Source organism: Bos indicus x Bos taurus, chromosome 10 (genome assembly GCF_003369695.1).
Source record: "Bos indicus x Bos taurus breed Angus x Brahman F1 hybrid chromosome 10, Bos_hybrid_MaternalHap_v2.0, whole genome shotgun sequence".
NCBI lineage: Eukaryota > Metazoa > Chordata > Mammalia > Artiodactyla > Bovidae > Bos > Bos indicus x Bos taurus.
This window is the reverse complement of record NC_040085.1, coordinates 37,021,792-37,045,858: the sequence shown is the minus strand read 5'-3', so window position 1 is coordinate 37,045,858 and position 24,067 is coordinate 37,021,792. Positions and strand designations below refer to the sequence as shown.

Genomic DNA, 24,067 nt, shown 5'->3' with positions numbered 1-24,067 from the left:
GAATGGTTTACAGGTTAAATGAATTAAAATGAAATATGCTAAAAAAACATGCCCGAGTTTTATATATTGTCGAATCTTAACTAGTTTAATCTCGTTACTTGGTAAAAAGAAAACTTTAGAATGAAAAGTAGGAGCCAGTCATGGTTATGATGGAGATAATCCTTGAAATTTATGACTAGAATAATATTTCATTTAATGTAGGCCTTCTTTTGCTAAAAATAAATTTTTCACTAATTTTTTTTTCAGGGATGAAATATCCAATCGTTATAAGGAATACAAAGGTAAAGATTCTTTTTAAGAAAATCTTTATTTATGTGTTTGGCTGTGCCAGGTCTTAGTTGTGTCACGCAGGATCTTGTAGTTGCGGCTTGCAGGCTCTTGGGATCGTTGGTGTGGTACGTGGGATCTAGTTCTACCACCAGGGGTCTAAACTGAGCCCCTTGCATTGGAAGCAGAGTCTTAACCACTGGTACACCAGGGAAGTCCCAAGATTCTTAAGTAAACTTTATCTACTTTATCTACTGTCATCTTCTTCCTTAAAAAGTTGAATTAAACCACAGTGCTGTATTTTACGTCATTGAATGAAATTTGCCTACTGTAAAAGTTATTCTGAGAAAAATCCTTTGGGAACAATGTAACAACTTTCATTCTAGGAAAGGTTTCAACTTGGGAATGTCTTCATCAAGTGATTGTGCCAGCAAAGGATAGGATTATAAGCACTTGGGGTAATGAAAACTGATAGATGTTTTATCGTTTCTGCCTACTTATCTACATGAACTTATTATTAACTCTCTACTAATTATAAGACTTTGGGGACAGGGAGCAGGCTGTGCAGGGAGAGACAGGCTGCTTTTCTTCAGCTTCTCATAGTCTAAAACAAGAATTATTGAATAGCATAGAAGTATTGCATTAGCTGTTTGTTCACCGAATGATCAGAGTTCAGTCAGTCAGGAGAGTAGAGTCATCGATGAGTATATTGTAGGAATTAGGCCTTACACAGTTTTGAAAGTATTTAGGGAGGTGAAAATTCAGAAGGGGAGTTGGTAGATCAGGAGGTATCTCCAGCCAGTTTCTGAGAAGCCAAGTGTGTCCAGCTGCTGAAGTTGGAACGCGAGCAGGAAGCTTTGTCTACACCCAAGTAGTGGGTGCCTTTGTGCTTGGCCAGTAGGATGGGTAGTCAGGAGGTGAGCTGAAGGTGGAGCTATAATTTATCAATACTTGGCAGTGGGTGTTTGGGCCAGAGGTGACCTTCAGAGAATAGTGTGGTTGCTGCTGTACCTCTGCCTCCTGGATCATATGCACTTGCTGTTTGGTCAGCTTTAAGTTAGAAGCATGTAAGGAAGCATCAATCCCAGCATAACCCAAGTGATACCGTAAATCCCCTGCAGTCCCTCCCTTTCCCACTTGGCATCCACTCACACCCCTTATAACTACATTTATGAAATAGAGTAGAACAATTATGCTTCCATCCACAAGGTGCAACTATCTTTCATACACCTGAAGACAAGCTTTCTCTCCAAAAAGGATACAAAGTCTACTTTCATTGATTGTGAATGTTCATTTCTTTTCTATCTGAGTCACTCTCCCACTTTGAGATCCTGCAATATAAATCCTGAGATAAAAGGTTAACCACTATTTAAGCATCTTAAGTCTCAACTGGAAGTAATTTTTCTTCCTAGGAGACGTGTGGCAACGTCTGGAAACATTTTTCTCATCACACCTAGTAGAAGCGGAGGAGATGGGGCACTGCTGCTGTCATATACTGGGTAGAGGCCAGGGAATCTGCTAAGCATTCTACAATGTGAGAGACAGGTCCCCACGACAGAGAGGCATCTGGTCCCACATGTCAATAATGCTGAAGTTGAAAAACCCCATGTGAGATGATGGGAAGTGGCAGAAATGGGTGTGCTAGTTGTCTGGGGCTTCCACAACATATTACCACACACTGGGTGGCTTAAGCAGCAGAAATTTATTTTTCCACATCTCTAGAGGCTAGAAATCTAGGTCCGGGTGCCATCAGAGTTGGCTTCTGGTGTGATCTCTCTTCTCGGCCTGAGGCTGGCTGCCTTTGTCCTTAAGTGGCCTTTTCTCTGTGCCTGCACACGTGTAGAGAGAGAGTGGGAGAGAGCAGTCTCTTTCCCCTATAAGAACACCAGTCCTATGAGATTAGGGTTCCACTTTACAGACCTTATTTAATCTTAATTATCTCCTTAAAGGTCCTATCTCCAAATACAGTCTCATTGGGCATTAGGACTTCAACTTATAAATTTGAGGAGGACACAGTTCACTCTAGTAACAATGAGGGTAAAGAAAGTGTTGGGTAACTTATAGGCAATTATATTTATTTTAGAATAAGAAAGAAATACCCCTAGCTACTACACTCCTCATTTCTGTCACCAGCCATGTGGTCATAGCTGATATTTATAATTTCCTTCTTCCACTACTCATTCCATAGTCCCTTTGCCCTTGGCAAGCATCTCAGCTGGTAATGGTTCCTAGTTTGCTGGGGTAACTCAAACTTCCATTCCTAAAGTGTCTGTGCGCTTAGCAGCCCTGCTTGTTTTGGGTTGTGGGTTCCATTTTTGGGTTCCATTAGCTTTTATAATAGCACGTGGGGAAACTAAAACATATCCCAGGGGAGCTACATTCCAGACATACTTCTCTTTATCATCTCTGAGCCCTCTATGTGGTAGCAACTCAGTGTTTTCTTGAGAGAATTGGTTATCCCACCCAGAACAGTAATTCCTTCTGCCTATTGATTCACTGCCAGGAGGAGCCCAAAGTGACCAGGTATGACAGTATCAATTTCTGACTTAATGGAACCATTGCTTATTTTCTAATGGAAGCATTTTTCCCTTGGAAACCAAGACCTCTAGACCATCAGAACCAAAAATTGTAGGGCTGGGAAGCAAACATTTCATAAGCAGTTTATTATAATAGTAAGGAGCTGCTCCCATTTTCTACCCCTTGATTTCCAGACCTGTGAATCCTGGCTGTGGAAGAAACAACACCATGTATTAGTCACTGGTTTAGAGCATGTAGAGAATCCTGGAAGACACTGCCCCAAGCCTGTAGGTGTGCCAGCCAGCTAGTGCTGTTACTGGATCTTCAAAAGCTCATTCTACTTTTTGTCACCCAGTAGCTTCAGGTTTGTGGGGTAAATGGTAAAATTAGTGCATTCCACAAGCATGAACCTATTGTTGTGCTTCATTTCCTGGAAAATAAGCTCACTGATCAGAAGTAATGCTTTTGAGTAAAATACCGTTAAGAGTGAATAAAGCATCCTGTAAGTTCACAGATGGCGGTTTCCACAGAAGCATTGCAGGTGTAGAAGATGAATTTGTATCCAGAGCAAGTGTCTGCTCCAATGAGGACTAAGTGCTGCCTTTGGTTTTTGATTGAAGTGGTCCAGGGACCATGTCAGTGGCTATGTTGATCTCTGCTGTTGGCCGATTGAGTATTCACCTGTGGCTGTAAATAGATCAGCCCTGGTGAGTAAGTCCATGTTGCTAAACCCATGCATTACCTCCTTGCTGCCATAACCATTTAGTTCATGAAGCCATTGGGTGTGGATGGGGTACCTGGGGAAAGAGGCTAGCTAACATCCACAGGGCAGGTCATCTTGTCCACTGATTATTAAAATTTTCCTCTTCCATGATCACTCTTCAGTGAGCATTCATGGAGAACTCAAATGTCTTTTTTATCCGAACCTGTTTTGAGAGATCCATTCACATACCTTTTCTCCAGAGCGCCTTTTTCTGACCATCCAGCAAATAGTCATTGCACATGAAACAGTATAGATCCATACTTCTAGGACAAATAACCAGGTATGACATTCTGTGTTCTGCCCCCTTGGGAAGATTGCCCTTTACTATAGACCTTCAGGGCCACTCCCAAGTGGGGCGCTGGTGCTGTAGCTGTTCTTTTCAAGTGATGTCAGAATGTTGTGCAGAACCATTTGTCAACCTGGCCTGTATTTTGTTCTTCCTTGGTCAGCTGATCACTTTCCATGGGGCCGAGGGAGCAGGTCCAGAGGGAGGAGATGATTTAGCGGTGGAGGTCATGGGCATTTGAGCCACTTGCCTCCACAACTTATGTGTGCCTGCAGGACCTATACATCTCTGATCTTGTATATTACCACTTCCTCTTGATGACAGAGTGCTGCGTACACACCCAGTTTTGTGGCCTGGTGAGTAAGACAATACCCAGTTCATAATGGGTAATTCAAATGGTAACTTGGTGACCTGTGGTCAAGTGTTGGATCAAAGGCAGAAGCCCTTTCTCAAAAGGAGGCTAATTACCTGCAGAGGATGGTGTAACTTTCCTCCCAAATCCTAAAGTTCTGTGCTGTGATTCTTCCTATAGGGACCTACAAAAGTCTCCTTAAAACATCATGATCAGCCACAAACTTGAATTACTGTCAGAGCTGCTGGATCGTGTGGCCCAAGTGGCAGAACAGCCAAGGTGTCCATTCAAAAAAGGATTAAGAAGCAGAATGGTCAGCAGTGGTGGGAAGTGCAGGCCTGGTGGGGAGTAAATCCTGAAAACTGAGGTCTCCAGTGACTTTAGAAAAGAGATATTAAAAAGAAAATAAGTATAGAAAATCGTTATAGGCATTCTCTGCCTGGAGATTTCTATCACTTCTGGAATTTCTATGAAGGACTTGATCCTGAGAAGTCAGCCAATTCCCTTTTCTGCAAACTTTGGACTTCGATCAGTGGGTCTTTATGAAACATAAAATGAACAAAAATATCAGCAAGGCTGATTTTAACCTTCACTGGAGATTTTACCGTGGCCTTCTTGAGTTCCAGACCATTATTTCTGCAGATAATAAAATTCATTTCCACGTGGAGTATTTCAGGGAGTCTCCTGATGAACCAACCTCCTGTATATGTTGGAATAGATGGAGCAAAGAAAAATTGTATAATTGATCAAAATGGAGATAATGTGTTTGCTGCCATCAGATTTTTTTTTTTTTTGATTAAAAAACAGATAAGAAGAAAACTGGTCTCTTGAAAAGCATAGATGAAAAATGCACAGAAGCAGCCAGAGCATTGGGTTTACTCTTTGGAACAGAGAACCATGAAGATGAAATATAAAGATAAGAAAGTCATGACAAAGACTTTTCATGAGGCAGGCTTGGTTGTCTCAGTAGAGGGAAATGATGCTGGGTATGGTGAGCTCCCTGAAACGGATGCCAGCTTCAAGGGAATTTGCAAGACAATTGTTGAAGCACCAAGTAATGAAGAGAGGCTAAAAGCTTTGGCTCTCATTCAAGAAATGATGACCTTAGTGCAGTTTGCTAGTGATAAACGTGATTATAGAATGAAGCGTAAGTGGGATGGACTTCCCATGTTATGGTTCAGACTGTTTTCATAAAGCTGCTGGCCAGCTTTCACCTCTTGCCTATACTCTGCCAACGAGAAGTCTCTTTGCAGAAATTATTGAAGATTGTCTGGCAAACAGGAGTAAAGAGAACACAGACCAACTTGTTGCATGAGTGAGAATTGGCTTTCTTGATGTACAATATTTTAAAGCATTAATGTTAAACCTATGAATTTTGTTTTCAAGAAGTACATAAAACGAACTGATGGAAACATTTACCTAAAACTTTTATAAAGCTTAAAAAAAAAAGGATTAAAAGTCTGTTTCTACCCTTGCCCTAAGAAACATTTTCACTAAAGTGTGGCATCATGTGATCCAAGATACACAGGGGCCTGTGGGAAACCAGGGGATATGTATTTTATTCAGCTTCTATAGTTGTTACTTTTATTTTGGCATTTTCCTCTAGTATAATTAAATAATATAACTTAAAATTTTAAATATAATTTTAATATATTTTAAAATTATAAAATACAAAAATTTGAGTCAGCTTATCAAGTTGAATATCGATGCATTTATGACAAGCTAAAAAAAATGAATTTTTAAAATAAACTTTTGAGGAGAGGAGTTGCAAACTAAAGATTTATAGGTTGAACATGGGGGAAAGGTCTGTTTCACTTGAATGTGTTAAAGTGTTAGTTGCTCTGTTGCATCTGACTCTTTGCCACCCCGTGGATTTAGCCCCCAGGCTCCTCTGTCCATGGAATTCTCCAGGCAAGAATACTAGAGTGGGTTGCTATTTTCTTCTCCAGGGATCAAACCTTGGTCTCTTGCACTGCAGGAAGATTCTTTACTGTCTGAGCCACCAGGGAAGCTTATGAAATAGCAATAACGATGCATGGTTTATTTTTTAAAAGACTTTAATGGTTGAACTAATAATAATAAGTCAATGTAAATTAAAAATTTCCATTTTGGGTGTGAAACTAATGTTACTGAATTATTTAATAATTTTTTCCTTTGAAATCGTTCCTCAAGTTTTTAAAAGAACTTCTAAGTTATTGCATTCTGGTACCATTCTATGAATTCTTTTATCTTTACATTTATCATAAGGCTTATCTTCATTTTATGTTCTAAGAACAAAACAATTGCTGACTTTTCAAGTAGGTAACTAGTAGATTAATATCACGTAAAAAATTTTTTGTACTTCTGGTATATAGTTCTAGATGAACAGAAAAGATATTAACCTACTTACAGGAAGCATTTTTATTTTTGTTGACATAGTCCTTTGACTTCAAGGATCTTAAAGCTTTCATGAGTTTAGTCTAGCTAATTTGAATTCACTGCAAAGAAGTTTCATTTGATTTTTGTCCGAAGTGTGCTTGTATAACTGTTGAAAAGAGGCTTATCTTGGTAGCTGGGCAAAAATAGGATGAAGACAGAGATAGGATAAGGATAAATCAGTAAAGCCTAGAAAGAAAGAGAACACTGAGGCAGATGAGAACCTCAAGGCTTCAGAAACAGGTCCTCTCAGAAGGAAATCTAGCAATATGAGATTACCTGGAGCGAGAAGGTATTAGTTGTTTCCTCTGTAAGAAATAAAGCAATAGAAATGGAGTATGGTAGGGAATTAGGGTTAAATGAAATCATTTAGGAAATTGAGTCACAAATTGGCTCACCCTATCAGAGTAAAGCAAAAAATATGCAGATGATAATCACAAATAAAATTTATGAGAAAACATAGCCTAAGATTAGTAGTCTCCTAGTCATTAAAGCAAACCTTGACCATAGTGTGCATTCTCAGTAAATGTGGGTTGAATAACTGAGTTTTGAAAAGTAGCCTCACTTTGCAAAGTAGATACTGATCCGAAGGGAGACCTTGGTTGCTGGGTAGATTACAGGTGGAACTGAGCAAGGGTTGAGTGTGAAGCAACCTGAGAGTAACAGGATAATTACCCCTAGATAAGACAGGAGAAGCTATTTGAAATACAGAGGAGGCCAAATGGGTTGAGGCCAAATGAGCCACCTAAATGAAGGTGGGTTCTTCCTGCAATAAGTAGTGAAGAAGTTCCACGGTAGGTCTTTGTGAAAAAGAGCTGTCTGTATGTGGCTTGTTAGGTATCCTCGCTAGGTCAACCACTCTAACTCTAAAGTACAAAATTTAAGGTGATATCCTCTTGTGTGCCATTGCTCTAAGTTTCTACCTTCCAACTAAATGCTGAAGAACTTCTTTTGCTGATACCTGTATTTAATCTCATCTTTTAAAAAGAATAAAAAGATGGGAATTCCCTGGCAGTCCAGTGGTTAGGACATTTTCACTGCAGGGGCCTGGGTTCAATACCTGGTGAGGGGACTAAGATCCTGCAAGCTGTGCGATGCAGCCATAAATGAATGAATGAAGGATCCATATCTGTGCCTTTACTGTCTTTGCTATCACCTATTCTTTCTGCTTCCCACAAGTCGCTGTTCTTTTCTCTTGCCCTAGGGAGAGGAGGTCCGATGTCAGTATGTTGTGACATGTGCGGGACTTTACTCAGACCGTATTTCCGAGTTGAGTGGCTGCAATCCCAATCCTCGAATTGTACCATTCCGGGGAGATTACCTAGTCTTGAAGCCAGAAAAGCGCTATCTTGTAAAAGGAAATATTTATCCGGTAAGTAATGATACATCTGGCTTCCCAGATGGCTCAGTGGTAGGGAATCCACCTGCCAACGCAGGAGATGCAGATTTGATCCCCGAGTCAGGATGATCCCCTGGAGGAGGAAATGGCAGCTTGCTCCAGTATTCTTGCTAGGAAAATCCCATGGGCAGAGGAGCCTGATGGGTAACAGTTCACAGAGTCGCAAAGAATCAGATACGGCTGAGCGACTGAGCACACACACATACCATGATACCTCTGCTTTCTCAAGACGCTTGTGGCAAAAGGGAATGAAACAAAAACTTTTCCCAGAGTTAGACACAAGAGCTATTTTAAAGGGCTTTTTAGTTCAAGCATTCCACCTGTTTCTCTGGGTTAAATCCCTACATCTTTGTTTTGATATTGTGGCTACCCATACAGTCCATGGAATTTCTCCAGGCCAGAATACTGGAGTGGGTAGCCTTTCCCTTCTCCAGGTGGTCTTTCCAACCTAGGGATAGAATCCAGGTCTCCTACATTGCAGGCAGATTCTTTACCAGCTGAGCCACAAGGGAAGCCCTAAATTGACAGTACTTGCTCACAAGTCCTGGAAAGCTTGAGTGTACCACAGGAAGAACAGTGAGGAAAGAACCTGATTCTCCCACCTCTGTCTGGAAAGAGTATTCCTAAGAGAACTTTTCCTTTTAACAAGCCCAGATGCCAACCTTCTTTCTTAGTTCACTTATCTGTAAGTGCAAGAAAGGGGATGTGGCCACTCTGTAGTTTCATGGTGTAGAAGACATAGGCATTTAAATGAAAAGCTCATTCTTCTGTCTGGACCTACTGGGTTGAACTACGAGTATTCAGCTATTCAGTGTTTTTGACCTTGCCAAGACTTCCATCATCTTTTCCAACCTGTTACATTCCCACTTGACAAAAGCCTGTGTTATGAAGATGGGTTTTTTCCTGGCAGCTCTGATTTTACTTGTCAGCTGCGTAGATTCCTAGTTGGGGACGGTAGGAGTGGGGAGTAACCTAGAGTAGGACAGTTTTTTTCTTTACCCAGAAAGAGGAATAGATGGGACAGTGTGCCTCATTGTCATGGCATCAGGTTTCCTGTGTGGCATTTCTAGGCAGAAGCATGTACGTAGAAAAGTATTATCTGAGCACAGATCACAAGTAAATGCGTGAGAAGGTGTTTTCTATTACCAGTTCAATGTTTGTGTGTATAATAAAATGCAGTATGAAATGGGGCTCTGTTTGCTCTGTTAAATCTGTAGGTCCCCGATAGCCGATTTCCTTTCCTAGGAGTTCACTTCACACCAAGGATGGATGGCAATATTTGGCTAGGGCCCAATGCAATTCTTGCCTTTAAACGAGAGGGCTACAGACCCTTTGACTTCAGTGCCAGAGATATTATGGATATAATCATCAAGAGGTAACTGCATTTCCTTAAAAAGTGATTTTAAGTGCTTATACTTTTAATATGGGAAATTTTTTCTTTCTTGATATTAGGTTTATTTGGATAAATCTTCATATTTGTGATTGGTATATTGGTTTTTAAAAAAAATTAATCTGAATTAAGAGCTTTGTGAAATAAGCATAACATTTAAACTACTTCAAGAAAACTCTGATGAGCCAGGGTGATGTCTTGGTGAAAAAAGAGCCAAGAGTGATCCTCCATCTGAGAATCCAAATCTTGTTTTGCTAACCTTTAGTTGAGTTTGAAAAAAAAGAAAGTTTCTCTCAAAATCAGTAGATGGTTTACTTTGATAAGATCATTTCAGGCTAGTCACCATGATTTTGAAAACCTCTGGAGAAACTGCTGATAAGCAAGGTTGTTTCCTTTTCTGGAAAATTAGCAATACTGCTACATTGATATGAAGTGCAGATCATTTACTATGGTAAGAAATAACTCACTGAAGTATTTTGTCCTTTTAGCGGTGCTGCTCTCTAGAGGGTTTCACATCATCAAAATCACTAGAAAGCTTTCAGAGTTCTACTTGCATTTCACCCTGCACAGATTCTGAAACCAGTTTAGGGTGGGGCTTCCCAGCTGTGTGCTTGTAAAAATACATATGAGCACAGGCTCCCCAGATTCTCACTTGAGAATCACTACTAGCGTATCTGACCTCTGGCTGACTCAATAGAAGTAGGGTAAATGTCCCACACTTTTAATACCCAAATTAAAAAATCTGTAAATGCCTTTTATGTGTGTTTTAAGAGCAAGTAACATTGCATTAGAAAGCCCTGGTTTTGGCAGGCTTTATAGAATCCTAGTTTTGAAACCAGCACCCCCTGGGAATTTGAATTTGAAAGGTGTTTACTTCTGGAATTTGGAAGGTATTCCTTCGATGAAGTTTCCTTTTAACGTAGGCCAAAAGTTGATTTTCTTTTTAATATGTGGTGTTTTGGACTTCGCCTAGATTTCTGTGGTTCTACCCTCCTCCCCACCACTTCCCCCCACCTGAATCTAATAGTTGTAGAGATGTTTTACAGTAATAAGGAATTCTTTCTCATAAAGATTTTATTTTCTTTGCTTTCAGTGGCTTGATTAAACTGGTGTTCCAGAATTTCTCCTATGGAGTTAATGAAATGTACAAAGCATGTTTTCTCAGTGCAACAGTGAAGCACCTTCAAAAGTTTATCCCTGAAATTACTATCAGTGATGTACTTAGGTAAGGAAAAGCTATAAGGATTGTAAATGCATTCATGACCTCTGTGAACTTGGGACGTGGGTCTGACTTCGTGATTCTAAGCACCCATGCAGTTAGTGTGTGCCCTGAATTTTTGCATGATCTCTCTTTCTTAACAAGTTGCTCATTCCCCTTGCAGTTTGGGTGTTGCCACATCAGTCCCCTTAGTGCTTGAACTAGGTCCGTTTATGATTGTCTAGAGAGACCAGCACTAAGCTGAACTCTCCATTGCAGTTATATTACGATGCCATCTTCACCCTTGTGTCTAGCTATCACTCATAATATAACATCTCACCTGAAAGTTTTTTAGTCTCCCTGGCCACTTGTGATTCCAAAGCCTTCTGACTTCAGTTCTGTGCAAGATCATTGATCAGCATGTTACCTAATTAGGTAATAAGCGTATTAAAACATTACACTTTAATTGATTCTTAAAACCTTTTAGAAACATAACTCATACCTGCTGTCTTACCTTGCTTCCTATCTACTTATTTTGCTGTTTCTTGGGTCCTGTTGCACTCAAGGATTATTTGCAGAACAGGAGTGGGAAATAGTATGGTAGCAATCAGTTTAAGTCCTTGCTACAGGGGTGTGGGGCAAAGGAAGGACTATTTAAAATTTTTTTATTCTCTTAAAGAGAAAAGGTTTTCTGGACTTAATCTATACTTTGTCCTAAATACCACATAAGCCTATTTCCTTTGTGGTGGTATTTTTAGGGTGCTCACCTTTTTTCCTGAACCGGCCATTTGTTAGGCGTAATCAACCATGGTCTTTGAGGCTCCCTCTTCCCTGAACCGATCCCTCCATGAATCTCTAGAGCACCATGTCTGTCTCCTCAGTAACAGCTGTGGGACTCGCCTGGTGTAAAATGTCAGCAGCTCGGCTCTGTATCTAGGAGGAGAGCAATGATCACGTCAGCTGTCTCCCTCAGGGTAGCGTCCTGGTCTAAATCTGACTTATGTGTCATTCCTAGACCAGCCTCTTTGAATGCTTAGAACTATTAAACCGAGCTAATGTTTTTACTCTTATCTTTCTCACCCCTCCACTCACCTTCTGAAATGGAAGGGATAACAATATCTAGGCTTTATGTTGTTTCACTCACCTATAAATGAAGGCTTTTATGTTTTCAGTGGTCTTTTTTAGCAGTCTTGTTATGTTTTGTATCTGAAAATAGATGGGTCAAATCAAGTGTCTTTTACTCTTGTTAATATTCCTTGGAAAATACAACAGATGGGTGTCGTGAATTCTATACATAAATAGTTGGAATGAATTCACTACCTAGATTTGATTACCACACTTTTGTAGAAGTCTGAGGAAAACTCTTTAGACCAGTGGATTTCATATAGTAGAACTGAACTTGGAGCTTGTGAGTTTTGGTGAATACTCTTGTCTCTGGGAGGAAGGGTGTGGATTTCAGTTACAAGTCTCGTTAGCATGTAGTAGAAAGCACACAGCAGTGTAGGCTGGTGCATGTGGGGACGAGTTCAACTCAGTCCCATGAGAGTTTCTCTCTGGAGAAAGAGAGGCTGAACATAGTCAGCAATTCCATTTGATTCCTGTAGCTATGAAATGCAAGAAATTAGTGAAAAGAAAATCGTAGAAGATATGTTTGATCCCATTTATATGTTTATACCATATTGTATATGGATTTCACATGTAAAAATAAAAACAAACATGGGAGTGATAAATACCTAATTGAAGAGAAAAGTTAACTCTAGGGAAACAAGAGAATGGGATCCAGAGAGTTTGACAGGGCGCTCCTATCATATCTATAATGCTTTATTTCTTAAGCTGTTTGATTAAAAAATTGGTGCTCATTATGTTATTCTCCACACCTGTTAACATGCTTAGAATCTTAAATAATAATCATCATCATAATAAATGATATAATTAGGCTTTCCCACGTTTTGAAGCCCAAGTCCTGCATGTCTTGAAACCCGTGTGACACCATAAATGTTCTATCATTAATATTGGAGTGGAAGCATATTAGGCAGTTCTGGATAGTAAAAAAGAACCAAAGCAGCACTTCTAGTGGGATTTTTAGCTCAAGATGGTGTCCTTTAGTTGCACTAGCCTCCAAAGGGGATACAGCTTGACCTCTCATTGCCTAGCCAGAGCATCATGGGCAGTAACTTGCTGGTGAACATTAGACTGGAATATAAAGTGATAGCCTGCCAAATATATGCATTAGGTATACAAACTTCTCATTATTAAATGGTGATCTCTAAGATTCCTAATTTAAGCTGTAAAGCCCTTTAATTTGTTCTGTGATTAATTTTGACATGGTAACCTAACTAGTTTGTATGTGTTAGCGTTGTAAGGTAGAAGGCAATGGCACCCCACTCCAGTACTCTTGCCTGGAAAACCCCATGGATGGAGGAGCCTGGTAGGCTGCAGTCCATGGGGTCTCGAAGAGTCAGACACGACTGAGCGACTTCACTTTCACTTTCATTTTCATGCATTGGAGAAGGAAATGGCGACCTACTCCAGTGTTCTTGCCTGGAGAATCCCAGGGGCGTGGGAGCCTGGTGGGCTGCCATCTGTGGGGTCACACAGAGTCTGACACGACTGAAGCGACTTAGCAGCAGTAGCAGCAGCAGCAGCGTTGTAAGGACATAGAACATGAAAACATATTTGCCAAGATCCCCTCTTTTTTCCATGCTTCATTTTGAAAATACCTTCTTGGTAGGTATTTTTCAGGCAAATAAATTTTCAGGCAAGATGTTTTCATCATAAGTGATAGCTAAAGACTATACAATATCATTGTGAAATGCAAGGGTAAAACCCAGAAATTCTGTAATAAAAGTGATCAGACTCTTTTGCAAAAAATGGTTTCTCATTCTTGGTACCATTGACATTTGGGCCAAATAACTCTTTACTGTGGGGGGACTGTCCAATTCATTGTAGGATGTTTAGCAGCATCCCGGGCCTCTACCTACTAGATGCCAGCTGTACTTCCCTGGTATGACAACCGAAATGTCTCCAGACATTGCCAGATGTCCTCTAGGGGGCAAAATCTCCCCTGATTGAGCACTAGTCTAGAGAATGTGGTAGCCTTCACATTCAGTTCAGTTCAGTTCAGTCGCTCAGTCGTTTCCGACTCTTTGTGACCCCATGAATCGCAGCACGCCAGGCCTCCCTGTCCATCACCAACTCCCAGAGTTCACCCAGACCCACGTCCATCGAGTCAGTGATGCCATCCAGCCATATCATTACAAAATTCAAATTACAAAACACCTAAGAGAGTCTGGAGAAAATATAATAAAAAACCCTTTGAAATACTTATTGCTGAGAGTACAAGGAAATAAGGGCATCCCAGAGATGAAAACAAAGAGGAAATTGAAAACCTAAGAACTAAGAGGAATGCTGATGCTGACCTGGAAGGATAGGGAGCATTTTCTGATTTTGATGTCATATAACTTGAGTTTCATTTCTAATTGATATGTGATTTACTTACAATAAAATATGCAGATCTTAAGTGCTCAATGAACTTTGGAATTATATAAACTCGTATCCACCACCCAAATCAAGATACATTAGGGACTTGTATTTTAATTTTCTTTCAAGTGGTGTAAAGAAAGCCTTGGGTCCATAAAAGGTGAAAAGTTGGAACTGAGATCGATTTGTAAAGCCGGGGACTCTGGAAGGGCTATACTCTCAGTGAGAAGGAAGTCTAGAAAAAAAAATCTGTAAAAATCTAGAATCCTGGGCCTGCACTCACAAACACTTGGAGTTTCAATTTGTACCACCATTTTGATCTAGGAAATGTAAGCTAAGTGTAGATCCAGTCTAGTTTGTATCCTGCTTCAAATTAATACTTTTCCCTCTCACTCTCTCACTTTAAACAGACTAGAGTGAATGAAAATCAGGGTTATTTGACCACAAACTGAATATTGTTGATAGCAAGCAGTTAGTTCAGTTCAGTTCAGTCACTCAGACATGTCCGACTCTTTGTAACCCCATGGACTGCAGCATGCCATGCTTCCCTGTCCATTACCAACTGCCAGAGCTTTCTCAAACTCATGTCCATCTTGTCAGTGATGCCATCCATTCATCTCATCCTCTGTCATCCCCTTCTCCTCCCGCTTTCAATCTTTCCCAGCATCAGGGTCTTTTCAAATGAGTCAGTTCTTCCTATCAGGTGGCCGAAGTATTGGAGTTTCGGCTTCAGCATCAGTCCTTCCAATGAATATTCAGGACTGACTGGTTGGATCTCCTTGCAGTCCATGGGACTCTCAAGAGTCTTCTCCAACACCACAGTTCAAAAGCATCAATTCTTTGGTGCTCAGCTGTCCTTATAGTCCAACTCTCACATCCATATATGTTCAGTTCAGTTCAGTTCAGTCACTCCGTCGTGTCCTACTCTTTGAGACCCCATGGGCTACAGCACACCAGGCCTCCCTGTCTGTCACAAACTCCTGGAGCCTACTCAAACTCATGTCCATTGAGTCGGTGATGCCATCCAACCATCTCATCCTCTGTCGTCCCCTTCTCTTCCTGCCTTCAATCTTGCCCAGCATCAGGGTCTTTTCAAATGAGTTGGTTCTTTGCATCAGGTGGCCAAAGTATTGGAGTTTCAGCTTCAGCATCAGTCCTTCCAATGAATACTCAGGACTGATCTCCTTTAGGATGGACTGGTTGGATCTCCTTGCTGTCCAAGGGACTCTCAAGAGTCTTATCCAACACCACAATTCAAAAGCATCAGTTCTTCGGTGCTCAGCTTTCTTCACAATCCAACTCTCACATCCATACATGACCACTGGAAAAACCATAGCTTTGACTAGACAGACTTTTGTTGGCAAAGTAATGTCTCTGCTTTTTAATATGCTATTTAGGTTGGTCATAGCTTTTCTTCCAAGGAGCAAGCATCTTTTAATTTCATGGCTGCGGTCACCATCTGCAGTGATTTTGGAGCCCAAGAATATAAAGTCTGTCACTGTTTCCATTGTTTCCCCATCTATTTACCATGAAGTGATGGGACCAGATGCCATGATCTTAGTTTTCTGAATGTTGAGTTTTAAGCCAACTTTTCACTCTCCTCTTTTACTTTCATCAAGAAGCAATTAGTAGTTTTGTCTTACTATTAGGAATCCTTTTAAGAGAAATATACATTGAAGCAGGATGATATGCAATCTAGGGTTTGCTTTAAAATAATCCAGTGGAGAAGGGTAGACAAAGAGTGGGGTATAGATGAAACAAAATTGGCTGTGTGTTGGTTATCGAAACTGGGTAATACATACATGGGAGTTCATTATACTCTTCATTTTACTTTTGTACATGTTTAACATTTTCCATTAAAAAAAAAGGGTGTTCCCAGAATGGTAATATGTGGAGCTTCTGATAAAATGGGAGTTCATTATGCTGTTCATTTTATTTATATTATATATATATCAGTATATTTATTTGTACTGATAAAAGCAAATAAAAGTATATTTATTTTTACCAATAAAAACAAATATAAAACCTTCTGTATAAGGACATAACTTCAACCCAACCCCCACACTATTCCTCCAGATAAAATCCTGCTGAATAGGAACTCACTAGCAAAAGTTACAAAGCACCGTAGTGAGAGTAAGCAGATAGAATAAATACTAGAATTAGACCCCTAACCCTTTAGGGTAATAGTAATATTAGAAACCATAAAGTAAGTATATGCCAGTGAATTTAAAAAGCAAATGAAGTAAACTAGAAAAAGAATAATAATATAAAAAATACCCTAGGCAAATTTAGAAACCACGTAATCAGAATTTCTAGGAATGAAAAATGTAGTTCTTAAATTTTAAAACTCAAATGATTAAGTTAGACAGCTGGTTAGACTGCCTGTAAGAGAAAATCAGTTAATTGGAAGGTAAATCTAAAAAATTGGGAGAACAGTGTTGCAAGCTAAAAATGCATCATGTGCAAATTAGAAAATGAACTTATGGTTGCTGGAGAGTGGGGGAGGGATGGTTAGGGAGTTTGTGAAGGTCATGTACACACTGCTATATTCAAAATGGATAACCAACAACTAGAAACAAAAAAAACATGAAACACTTTATTTAATGGATTCATAGAACTCTTTCACTCTCGTTACAGAGTACTCATGTTATTCAAGTCCTCACAAAACATTTACATGTCCTTTTGTTGCAGTCCAGTTTGGTTGAATATTAATAATAAAAATACCCTATACCCTTCCATCAAGTTTGGAAATTAAGATGGAATGGTTGACTTGCCCTGTATCACCACTCCCAATTTAAATATGCTCATGTGAACTTCTATTTTTAGGTTAACAGTAGATCCCATGGTAAGTTTTATAAAATACTAAACTGGCCAAAAATGTTAGTGGGCTTCCCTGGTGGCTCAGTGGTAGAGAATCAGCCTCTTAATGCAGGAGACATGGGTTCAATCCCTGGGTCAGGAAGATCTCCTGGAGAAGGAAATGGTCACCCACTCCAGAATTCTTGCCTGGGAGATCCCATGGACAGAAGAGCCTGGTGGGCTATCATCCATGGGGTTGCAAAACAGTCTGACACAACTTAGCAACTAAGCAACAAAGATGTCAGTGGTAGCCTGTCATAGCTGTTTTCTAGCCCACAGGATTATGCCTGACACAGAATAATAAAGCAATAAATACAACACTTCTCAGAAGAATGAATGCCTGTTGTTTCTTCACATATTTAAGGGTCTAAGGCTTGCATTCCTATTAAATTTAGTTACAAATAGGGCAAAATATGTTGATAGAAATAACATTAAACAGTTAAATATGGCTAAATTTGCAAATATTTGCTGAATCATTTGTTCCTTTAGCTATTAAAATAGAATGAAAAATTAAACAATTAAAATTTTCTAGAGAGTAGTCGCATGTATGCTCAGTCATGTCCAACTCTTTGTGACCCCATGGACTATGGCCCACCAGGCTCCTCTGTTCATGGGATTTTCCAGGCAAGCATACTGGAGTGGATTGCCATTTCCTCCCCCAGGGTATCTTCCCAACCTGGGGATTGAACCTGCGTCTCCTGAATTGGCAGGTAGAGTCTTTGCACCCCCTGGGAAGCCTCTGTTGAATACTCCTATGTACACAAATCTAGACACCAGGGCAGAAATAGGAGTGTGGTGCAAGATTCAGTTCTGGCCCTGAAGGTGTTTATGGTTTATTTTACCTAAAACTTCAAGTTATAGTGTTCACCTCAAGATAAGGGGGAATGCCTATATGGAATCATGCAAAGAAAAACCCTGGAGTTTCATTAAGTGCTAAATAGGAAACATGAACACATGAAGAATTTGATAATTTAAACATTTCATATGAAATAGCTACTTTAGTTCAACCTAAATTTAGTTCCTTAGAAAAACCTAATCTTGTATATTGTTTTTTACAGTTTGGATTACAGGTTTTGAATACTTGGGCAGGAATGTAGGGGATGTTGATAAAATAGTTGGTGTTTATAAGAGGAATAAATAAGTATAGACACATTTTAACTAGTTAATTTGCATTAACTTCTCTTTGCTTAGAAGGAGTAAGGAGAATATACTAACTAAACCTTCTTGGAGAGGAAAGTTTTTTGAACACTCAACATCAGTAGCTGGTCATGCCACTGTGTGCCCCCTCATTTGGCCTTCTGTGAGATAAAAGGAGAGGGACAGGAAAACTCATAGAGATGCTCACAACAGCAACAGGAGTATTATCCAAGAAAAGCGAGAGGAGAGATGCTGTTTTGATGAGTTGAGAAAATTTATAAACACAGAATGTACCTTAAATGGACCATACCCTGGCCAATAATCCTTACCCTAAGAAAATTCAGCTTCCATCCCGTTCTGTCTTTTTGGGTTATAGTGATGTATCTGATTCTTACCTGGAAATCTTTACAGCTCAGAAATCTCCTGTCCAGATTCCTTGAGGGCTTCAGTATTACAAATTACTTACTTTTATTATAGAATTTTTCACCTTCATTGTTGTAATTCTTACTTATCTCTTTACAAATGAACTTTTTAGCTGTGTAACTTCAGGCAAGTTACTTAATCTCTCTATTTTCTTTGCTGTTAAATATAAACTATATCAGCTTCTTAGAGCTGTGAGGATTAAATGAGAGAATTCCTAGCATGGATTAAACAAACACTTGGTAAAAAAAACAAAAAAAGCTATTATTATCATGATCTTTCCTTAGTTAGTCTGAGGTCTTAGAGGGTAGTACTCTCATATTGTTCTTTGTATCTTCCTCATGTGCTTATCTGCATTGGCCCAGCGTCATTCAAAATTGTTTAATATTGTTGCCTGATTTCTTGAGTCTTGATGGTATATAAAAGGCACCTGTTTTCAACTGGGTTTTCTTACATGGTTTCAGTGGAGGTACTTTTGGACTCCAAAAATATTTTATTCAGGTTTTATCTGTAACTTTTTTTAAAACTAAAAAGAAAAAAAATCTAATTTGTAAATGCAAGTGTTATAACGCAGAACTTTTAGTATTAAGGGATCTTACTGTACTAGGCAAGGTAAGGCAACTCAAGGTTTAATCGCCAAATCTTGTCCGACTCTTTCGACTCCATGGACTGTAGCCTGCTAGGCTCCTCTGTCTATGGGATTTTACAGGCAAGAATGCTGGAGTGGGTTGCCATTTCCTTCTCCAGGTCATTTCTCTTTGATTGAAGGTTATTCTGATATTAAAGGCTAAACTGTTAAAAATAAAAACAAACTACAAAACAAGAATTTGCTGCCATTTGCAAATATTTTTCTGCATAAATTTTAATAGTATTCAACCAAAACAAAATACAAAAATACATAGAAGTCTGTAGCAGCTGTAGGAATGTAGCTGACACATATAATTCTTGCTTTCTTTGCTTTGCATCAATCAGAAGAGCCTTATATTCTAATGACTGATTTTATAATAAATTCATTTTGTAAATTCAAATAAAAATACATCTACTCGAAGTATGGGTTTATCTGCTACTTTTGTAAAGAACCCATTTCTGTATTTTAGGCTAAGGATGAATGTTTGACAGGCTACAACTGACAGCCTTTGGCTAATTACAAACCAGTTTGGTTTTCACATAATTGTACACTTAAAAGAGGAAAGACTTTATTGCTTTAAGAATACTTTGAAACCACTGGCACATATGTGAAGTGTCCTATCTCTCCTAGTCAGATGACTGCTACTCTTGCTTTTGCAGAGGCCCCGCTGGAGTAAGAGCCCAAGCCCTGGATAGGGATGGGAATCTCATAGAAGATTTTGTGTTTGATGGAGGCGTTGGGGATATTGGAAATCGCATTCTTCATGTGAGGAATGCACCTTCCCCTGCTGCCACTTCTTCCCTTGCGATTTCTGGAATGATTGCAGATGAAGTGCAACAAAGATTTAAATTGTAAATAATGAAAGGAACTAGGTATGCATTGTGATCTCCATGTTCAGCAACAAGAATTTACTAACCGCATTCTTTAAGAAAACTGGTTTAAAATGTCATTTTTAGGTATACCATTTAGATAACCACTGAATTTTTAAAATTAGGTAACATAGAAATAATATATTTTTAAAGTCTGTGCTCTTTAAAAAGGTACAGTTGTATCTTTCCTTCTGACTTTGCTAATGATCTGTCCTCATGAGATTTGGCTTTTTTGGAATTTCTGGGAACTGTAGCATGAAAAGTGATTATTCCCTTAACTTTTTAGTTTTATAATATCTAAGTTTCTTTTGTCTTGCCTTGACAAGAAAATATATTGTAGATTGAAAACTTCCTTTTAATTTCAAAGAGTCATAAAAAAAAAAAGCTCACATTATTTAGAGCAACAGTAATTGGGAATTTTAAATTATTGATTAAAAATACATGAAATTTCACATTTTGAAGTAATTTGAGTAAGATTCTATCTAATCTATGTTTGTAAAAAATAACTTTGCAAAAGAAATTCAAAGTATTTATTCTTCTCAGTTTCTTACAATTGACCCAGTTAATCTTGGGTCATCCGTAAATCTTAACAACAGTCCTCTATGGGTGTTTTGTTTATTCTTCAGTCTTCTGTGGTCAAAAAAACAGAAGAACTTAGAATCTTGACACTGACATACAGAACTTTGTAATTTAAAATGGTATTTACCTCTTATATCTCTAGTCTTCAGTTACACCAAGGTTCTCAAATGTTGACCCAGATCACTAATGATTCATGCCTACTTGACTTTTCTGGAATCCTATAAACCTTTATGAGGATATTTCTTCATTTTGAGGAAATACCTAATTTTGAGGCATTCACTTTTGTAAACCGCAAAAGTGCCTTACAATCATGTGTATTTCAAGAGTATTTTAAATTGTTGCCCAGTGCCATATTGTCTACTGTGTACTATATATTATATGTGTGTGGTATCTATTGAAATGATTCTTATAGTTCAGAATGTTAGAAAACAGAAATATAAATGGAAATGTAGTAGAATATGAGGAATGTTTTATTACAGAACCACCAATTAGGTGAGACATTTTCATCCATTCCCTCACATATACTCTCTCCGGATTAATCTTCTAGTCTTAATTTTTTCTTTCCACTCATCTCTAAAACTGTGTGATGGATGAGTTAGAAAAATGAGCATTTTGGTAAATAGGAAAACTTATTTATTTTCTTCCTTTTCACTTCAAGCCAATGATTACATCGATTGAGCTACCTCATTAATTAATTTGAAAGGCTACACATCGTCAGCTCATGTTCCAGAATAGCACATCCAGGTAAATTGATTAGGTAGTTATTTGACACTTGGAATGAGCATACATACTGAAAGCAGTTGGAAAGTATTCACAGAGGAAACAAGCCCTAATGATTCTTTATAAAAACTGGTTCCTCCAAGAAATGTAACACACAGGGTATTTTCTGTTTCATTACAAGACTATTTGGAGATGGAAAATATTCAGTTCTCTATTTTATTGACAGTAAGATTGTATATACACTAAGCTGTGAAAGACTGAAATTATAAAAATAACTATCCTATTTAAAGCAATGCTCATTCCATTTGGATTTTTACTATGCCTCCAAAAAATTGTGAAAAAATTATTGAAAGTGTTTTGAATGTGTAGATTATTCTAGTTGTAAAACATTTTGTATTTGTCAATAGAGTCTTATTGTGGAATAATGCTATAATATTTAAGTTTTTTGTATTTCTAAGACAGAAGAAATGTATATTAATATTAAAAATATTTTATGAACCTTGGTTTTGTGAACATAATTTTTAGTTTCATAAAAACTCTTGATTCAATATTTGCCTGGCAGGGGAGATACCTACACGAAGGTGGTTTTTCCAGTGTGCAGCTCATCTGTTTTACACTGGATATGCTGATCCTTGCAGTTTCCCCAAATGTGGGAAACTTGGCTGCATAATTTGTGGTAGTGGGGGACTGTGTTCACTTTTTCCCCTGTTTTTTTTTTTTTTTTCTGTTTTAATGATAGAGATCCCTCAATAACATTTTCTAGGGGTCCAGTGGTTTGTGTTTATCTAATACTGAAGATAACCTTTAGTGCATCATCCATTTAACATGGGTACTGAATGGTGGTGAATGTGATACAGGACATGGAGAAATAAATATTTTTTTAAAAAAATTTCTGATTCATATAAACTTTATGTTTGAAACAGGACTATTGTAGGATTTAGATAGCAGTCAATTAAAAAAAAAGCTTGTACTTGTGTATAATATAAAAATGAGGTAGAGTAGTTTGTATTTTGGGTAAAAAGTGGAGCACTTTCCTACCATGCTGTGCTGTGCTAAGTTGCTTCAGTTGTGTACAAAAATGGCTTTCCATTTGGTAGTGGTGGCAATATCTAGCTGACACCAGTATCATCTTCATACACAGAGTCCCAGGGAACATTATAGTGCTTTCTCCATGGGGAGGGGGGCAATAAATAAATCATCTTGGAATTTTATACAAAATTATCGTTCCTCTTGGGAAGACATTTTTGGTATGCTGTCTCTTACAGGGGATTGAGGTTCTGGTCATGAGACTGTCATAATGGTTATAGGGCAAATGATCTGTCTTGAGTGCCTGCTCCAACTTCTTTCCAGCAGGTGGACTGTAAGAAGACCAGAGTTAGCTACAGCAATGGACCATGAAAGTGAGTGACAACTACATTTATTGTTTCTTGTGGCATAGTTTTGGTTTGCTACTGACTGGCAGCTCTTGTAGCTTTAAATAAATTGAAGAAGTAGAAGAGAGTAAATGGGAGAAATGTTGAGTAAGCCCTTCTTGAAAATGTTTTTCAGTGGGAGAATATTAGTGGTAAAATTTTTACTGCCTTTTAAAATTTAAGATGTTAAAATTTGAGTTGTCAAATGACTGGGTCATTCAAGTTATCACCTTAAAACCATTCTACATTCTAGAAAGACAAATAAAATTACAATGAGGTGTCACCTCACAGCTGCTAGAATGGCCATCATCAAAAAGTCTGCAAATAATAAATTTTGGAAACGGTATAGAGAAATAGGAGCTCTCCTACACTGTTGGGGAGGATGTAAATTGGTGCAGCCCCTATGGAGAACAGTATGGTTCCTCAAAAAATTAAAAATAGAGCTACCATATGGCCCAGAAATCCTACTCCTGGCCATATATAAAAAAAACAAAAACAAAAACATAACTTGAAAAATTACATGCATCCCAGTGTTCATTGCAACGCTATTTACAATAGCCAAGACATGGAAGCAACCTAAATGCCTGTCAACAGAAGGATGGATAAAGAAGACGTGGTATATATACACGATGGAATATTACTCAGCTATAAAGAAAGAATGAACTAATACCATTTGTAGCAACACGGATGGACCTAGAGATTATCACACTAAGTGAACCAAGTCAGACAGAAAGGCAAATACCATATCACTTTTATGTGGAATACAAAAGGGGGGAAAAGACGCAAAGAACTTATTTCCAAAGTGGAAACAGACAGACACAGAAAACAAACTTATGGTTACTAAAGGGGAAAGGAGGAGTGAGGCTAGTGATAAATTAGAAGACTGCGATTAACATATACATAGTACTATGTATCAGATAGATAACCTACAAAGACCTACTGTATAGCATAAGCAGCTATACTCAATATTATGTAATAAACTATAAGGGGAAAGGATCTGAAAAGAATATATATACACACACACACACACGTGTGTGTGTATAACTGAATTGCTATGTTGCAACAGCTGAAACTTACATGATATTGTAAATTAACTATTAAAAATTTTTACATAAAGTAAATTCTAAAACCAAATAAAATTACTATCAACTTATTATGATAGTATATTAATTTTAACTCACGTTTATGATAAAGTTTTTGTTACATATCCACAGGTTCTCCCTCTCATGGTATTAGTGTATTTAAAACTTATATTTTTTTAACACTTGAAGGAGGTATTTCTAGTGAGGTTGGAATTTTTCATTTAAAGAAAGCAGCTTTTAATTAATGTTTTGAATGAGTACAACATTCATGTAGTTGAAAATTCAAGTCATAAA

The 24,067-nt window shown here is 38.3% G+C and overlaps 1 protein-coding gene, 1 non-coding gene and 1 pseudogene across 3 annotated transcripts in view; all 3 read left to right on the top strand.

Moving 5' to 3' along the window:
- The window catches only part of L2HGDH (L-2-hydroxyglutarate dehydrogenase), a 53,445-nt gene extending 31,285 nt beyond the window's left edge, over nucleotides 1-22,160 (top strand). Inside the window, exons 6-10 of one of the 2 annotated variants that reach the window (XM_027553701.1) lie at nucleotides 247-281; nucleotides 7,805-7,972; nucleotides 9,217-9,374; nucleotides 10,483-10,614; nucleotides 19,771-22,160. In XM_027553701.1, coding sequence (XP_027409502.1) covers nucleotides 247-281; nucleotides 7,805-7,972; nucleotides 9,217-9,374; nucleotides 10,483-10,614; nucleotides 19,771-19,966 — 689 coding nt within the window. In that variant the 3' untranslated portion in view covers nucleotides 19,967-22,160. The remainder of the gene's footprint in view (nucleotides 1-246; nucleotides 282-7,804; nucleotides 7,973-9,216; nucleotides 9,375-10,482; nucleotides 10,615-19,770) is intronic. The other variant, XM_027553702.1, reaches the window with a different exon arrangement.
- Nucleotides 4,394-5,739, top strand: LOC113899285 (annotated as a pseudogene).
- Nucleotides 21,827-21,987, top strand: LOC113900554. Its single transcript, XR_003513191.1, has one exon. It is a non-coding gene; the product is annotated as a U1 spliceosomal RNA (small nuclear RNA).
- Nucleotides 22,161-24,067: the final 1,907 nt, after the last annotated feature.